This window comes from Chiloscyllium plagiosum, chromosome 6 (genome assembly GCF_004010195.1).
Source record: "Chiloscyllium plagiosum isolate BGI_BamShark_2017 chromosome 6, ASM401019v2, whole genome shotgun sequence".
Classification (NCBI taxonomy): domain Eukaryota; kingdom Metazoa; phylum Chordata; class Chondrichthyes; order Orectolobiformes; family Hemiscylliidae; genus Chiloscyllium; species Chiloscyllium plagiosum.
This window is the reverse complement of record NC_057715.1, coordinates 14,138,112-14,143,461: the sequence shown is the minus strand read 5'-3', so window position 1 is coordinate 14,143,461 and position 5,350 is coordinate 14,138,112. Positions and strand designations below refer to the sequence as shown.

The following is a 5,350-nucleotide window of genomic DNA, read 5'->3' as shown; positions in this document are numbered from 1 at the left end:
ACCTCTCCGTCCCCACCCCAGTCTGACCTATCACCCTCACTTTGACCTCTTTCCACCTATCACATTTCCGACGCCCCTCTCCCAAGTCCCTCCTCCCTACCTTTTATCTTAGGCTGCTGGACAAACTTTCCTCATTCCTGAAGAAGGGCTTATGCCCGAAACGTCGATTCTCCTGTTCCCTGGATGCTGCCTGACCTGCTGCGCTTTTCCAGCAACACATTTCCAGCTCCTATACTCTACCCAAACATCGGCTAATTATGTCCGGAAGAAGGGTCATTGGACTTGAAATGTTGACTGCAGCTATTCTCCACAGATATTGCCAGACCTGCTGAGATTTTCCAGCAAGTTCTGTTTTAGTTTTTGATTTCCAGCATCCGCAGTTCTTTCGGTTTTTAACTTACTAATTATGCCATCTATACCTTAAACCTTTTGTGAGGATTTCCTTCCGCCCTCTCTTTCCTACATTAAAGAGTCCCGTTACATTAAACCATTCAAGGTTGTGATAATCTCTCCACTATCACATTCATAAATCATTTTTGAACTTTTACCACTGCTGTATTCTTTTTTCTGATATGGAGAATATATTTGATACATTCCAAGTGTGGTCTAACTAAGTTTTGGAATAAATTGAACATTGTTTCCCGTAGCCTTGTTAAAGATACTTCTCTGAACACTGGCCAAAGTCAGTGTGGGAGAGAAGTGGTCAGATTCCAATTAACCAAGTAATGAATCTGTGAAACAACTTCGAGGCTATGTGGTCAGTGTAAGGAGAGGTCAGCCAGAAACTTCCAAAGTAAAAGTCTGGCCAAAAGCATTTTGAGAATCCCAGTTTTTCACAAACTGTGAATTAATTAATGGTGAGGAACCAGTGGGTTAAATTGTTGGAGATAATAGTGGGATAAATAGAAGCGTTTCCTGTTTGTGTTCATGTTTTTCTAGAGACTTGAAGGATTGGAATTCTGAAATGAGGCAGCGCCAGCACAGATTGGAGATAAGGAGACAAGATTCTATAGTCATAATTCTCCAATCCCCACAGCTGATGTCTATTGGCTAAATGAACTGGAGATTTACTCCTGTATTAAAAGCAATTAGTGCATCAACTTACCTTCACTACGGTTGGTCAGTCAGGTATAGTCTGCATCGTTTAAGATGTTGAGACAGAAATATATGGCAGGACTAAGACATTGAGAACTGCAGTGATGGTGGGCCAGTCTTTTTACTTTATTTGCTAATGTGGCGTGGACATCGTTGCTAGAATCTTTTGCCCATCCCACATTGCCCTGGATAACATTCTGGCGGTGAGCTGCCTTCAGGAATTGCTGCGCTTAGGATGTAGGGACACCCACAGTTCTGATAGGGAGGGAGCTGTCGAATTCTGAATGAACAATGATATATTTCAAAGTCAGGATGGTGTGTGTCTTGGAGGAGACCTTCTAGGTGCAGGTGTTCCCGTGTCTCTGCTACATTTAGGCTTCCAGATGGTAGAGTTCATGGTTCGGAAGGTGCTGTTCGAGGAGTGTTAGGAAGTTTACTTCAGTGCACCCTGGAGGTGCAGTCATCCAGGAAAGTATAGAGTATGTTATCACATGCTTGACTTACACGTTGTAGATAGTAAACAGGCATTGATTGGGAAGACAGAAGGTGAGTCACTTGCTGCGGAATTCCTAGCCTCTGACCTGCCATTGTAGCCCCTGTATTTATATGGCTGGTCCAGTTAAGTTTCTAGTCAATAGTAACCTCTGGATGTTGAGAGTGGGGAATTCACCAGTAGCAATCCCATTGAATGTCAAGACATGATGGTTAGATTCTCTTTTGTTTAAGATGGTCATTGCCTGATACTTGTGTAGCATGAATGTTGCTTTCAACTTATCAGCCCAAGCCTGGATATTGTCCAGATCTTGCTGTTTTTGCACATGGACTGTTTCCATATTTGAGTAGCACTGCAAATGCTGCCAAACATCCTGAGGGAGGACTCACTGTCCAGAGACCAATACTGATGAAGCACTGTTCTTTACGAGGGTCAGTACTGAGGGAGCACTGCACTGTCAGAGGGTCAGTACTGAGGGAGTGCTGCACTGTCAGAGGGTCAGTACCGAGGGCGTGGTGCACTGTTGGAGGATCAGTACTGAGGGAGTGCTGCACTGCCAGAGGGTCAGTACTGAGGTAGTGCGACACTGTCAGAGGGTCAGTGCTGAGGGAGTGCTGCACTGTCAGAGGGTTAGTACTGAGGGAGTGATACACTGTCAGAGGGTCAGTACCGGGGGCGTGCTGCACTGTTGGAAGGTCAGTGCTGAGGGAGTGCTGTACTGTCAGAGGGTCAGTACCGAGGGCGTGGTGCACTGTTGGAGGATCAGTACTGAGGGAGTGCTGCACTGCCAGAGGGTCAGTACTGAGGTAGTGCGACACTGTCAGAGGGTCAGTGCTGAGGGAGTGCTGCACTGTCAGAGGGTTAGTACTGAGGGAGTGATACACTGTCAGAGGGTCAGTACTGAGGGAGTGCTGCACTGTTGGAAGGTCAGTGCTGAGGGAGTGCTGTACTGTCAGAGGGTCAGTACTGAGGGAGTGATACACTGTCAGAGGGTCAGTATTGAGGGCGTGCTGCACTGTTGGAAGGTCAGTGCTGAGGCAGTGCTGCACTGTCAGAGGGTCAGTACTGAGGGAGTGCTGCACTGTTGGTGGGTCAGTACCGAGGGAATGATGCACTGTTGGAGTGTCAGTACTGAGGGTGTGCTGCGTTGTCAAAGAGTCAGTACTGAGGAGGTGTTGCATGTTGGAGGGTCAGTACTGTAAACACTGCACTGTTGGAGGGTCGGTACTGAGGGAGTGCTGCATTGTCAGAGGGTCAGTGCTGTGAACACTGCACTGGTCGAGGGTCAGTACTGAGGGAGTATTGCACTTGCCTGAGATGCTTATTTCAGATTTTGACCTGTCAGTGCGAATATAACAAAACAGTTTGTGATCTTGTCAGTATTCCTCAATACCACATTCAGCTTATCACTGGCTCTGGAATCTTGAAGATGTCTAAATTGTGGGAAGCTGGCAAATGGGACTAGATTGATTTAGGATATCTGGTCAGTATGAAGGAGTTGGACCAAAGGATCTGTTTTCAGCTGTACATCTCTATGACTGTAAGGGATGATTAGATGTATTGTAGATGCATGTCTGTCTATAACTTGGATGGTTTTTGGCGTATTTATGAAGTAAATCTGGGAAATTGAGTGGTACAAAACAGGTACTGGGTGTTTTAATTTGATTTTTTTTTAATGAATGAAGTATACCTGAATGATTTCCATTGAGTTGTCCTTGGCTTGAGGTTTAACTGCTCAGTATAGCCCTTCATGTGAAATTTGGATTAAATAAAAACAGCCCAGTGGTTTGCGGTTTGCACAAGATTCCTAGAGGTTGTCAGATCCGAATCCAAACCATGGAAACACTGTGCGATTCAATTCAGTAATTCTGAAAATGTCTGGCCTGGCACCGGAAAGTGACTGCGAGCACTGTCGGACTGATGTGGAATTCCTAACCGGCTAAAGTGTATCCTTCCAGGATAGAAAGGCTGCCATCTATACATGATGTGGCCTGGAGCTGATTCCCAATTCCGCACTCTGTGATTGGCTCAATGCATCCAGGCAACAAGTGCTGAGCAATAAAGAATGACCTTGTCCATGCCACCCACACCCCCACAACATGCAAAAACTGTGAAATGTTTTAAAGTGTTCAAATATTGTGAAATAAAATTGAGGCTCCTGGCTTAGTGGGAGGAAGAATGGTTTTGACAGGCAAGTCCTAATTAACCACGAACCCCAGCAGCTTTGCAAATTAATCTTGAAGTACAATCCAGCAAGTTGTTTTTTTTTGTCCAGCTGAGATTCATCAATAAGAGAGGCTTGTTTGGACATATTGGAACTAACTTATTTTGTGAAAGAAGATTAAATGTTTTGAGACATTTTCCTCATCAGCATTGATACAGTCAGGCCAATTGAGTTCACAACATTTTAAGGATTGGCTTCTGGGCTGGGATCTGTTTATCATAGAATCCCTACAGTGTGGAAACAGGCCATTCAGCCCATCAAGTCTACACCGACCCTCCAAAGAGAATCCCACCCAGACTTAGTTTAGACTAAGATAAAATTAACACAAAATCTTAATCAGGTCAAATGTAAAACTGTGGAAGAGAAAACACATCTTTCTCGGTATTGTACATTCACACCTTCATTCACGCATGAAACTCTGTTCTGTCTCCAGATGAACCCCCGCTTAGATGGCTGCATGCGTAGATGGTCCTGGATGAATCAAGGATCTGCTGGAATTGAAGATGTTATTCGGAATATAGGAAGCAAACAGTGCTATCAGAATATAGTGAAAGGCTCCTACTTCCCTGGCATGGGATATGCTATGCTTCCATTGAGCTACAGTAAGTGGCACTCCAAATGTGATGTCTCAATTCTTGGGAACATGGGTTAAAAGATTAGGCCAGAGAGCATTATTCCTGAATTTTGAAGCAATTGTTAGCTTTATCGGGCTTTGAGTTAGTTTTAGGACATGAAAGACGTCAGATGTAATGGGGGACTTTTTTAAAAGGAATCTGTTTTTGAATATGACTGACTGCCAAGCCATTCATTCAGGAGATATTGGGGTATTTTGATGGCTTGACTGAGGGGAAACGGTTTCTGGGGTAGAATGGTTGGTAGAGTCATAGAGATGTACAGCATGGAAACAGACCCTTCGGTCCAACCCATCCATGCTGATTAAATATCCCAACCCAATCTAGTCCCACCTGCCAGCACCCGGCCTATATCCCTCCAAACCCTTCCTATTCATATACGCATCCAAATGCCTCTTAAATGCTGCAATTGTACCAGCCTCCACCACATCCTCTGGCAGCTCCATCCATACATGTACCACCCTTTGTGTGAAATAGTTGCCCCTTAGGTCTCTTTTATATCTTTTTCCTCTCACTCTAAACCTATGCCCTCTAGTTCTGGACTCCCCCACCCCAGGGAAAAGACTTTGTCTATTTATCTTATCCCTGCCCCTCATAATTTTGTAAACCTCTATAAGGTCACCCCCTCAGCCTCTGACGCTCCAGGGAAAACAGCCACAGCCTGTTCAGCCTCTCCCTGTAGCTCAAATCCTCCAACCCTGGCAACATCCTTGTAAATCTTTTCTGAACCCTCTCAAGTTTCACAACATCTTTCCGATAGGAAGGAGACCAGAATTGCATGCAATATTCGAACAGTGGCCTAACCAATGTCCTGTACAGCCGCAACATAACCTCCCAACTCCTGTACTCAATACTCTGACCAATAAAAGCATACCAAACGCCTTCTTCACTATCCTATCTACCTGC

At 44.9% G+C, this 5,350-nt stretch overlaps 1 protein-coding gene across 2 annotated transcripts in view; it reads left to right on the top strand.

The window, feature by feature from the left end:
• pros1 (protein S) overlaps window positions 1-5,350 on the top strand; it is a 69,293-nt gene that overhangs the window by 54,932 nt on the left and 9,011 nt on the right. For both annotated transcript variants that reach the window (XM_043691241.1, XM_043691243.1), the window contains exon 12: window positions 4,246-4,414. In XM_043691241.1, coding sequence (XP_043547176.1) covers window positions 4,246-4,414 — 169 coding nt within the window. The remainder of the gene's footprint in view (window positions 1-4,245; window positions 4,415-5,350) is intronic.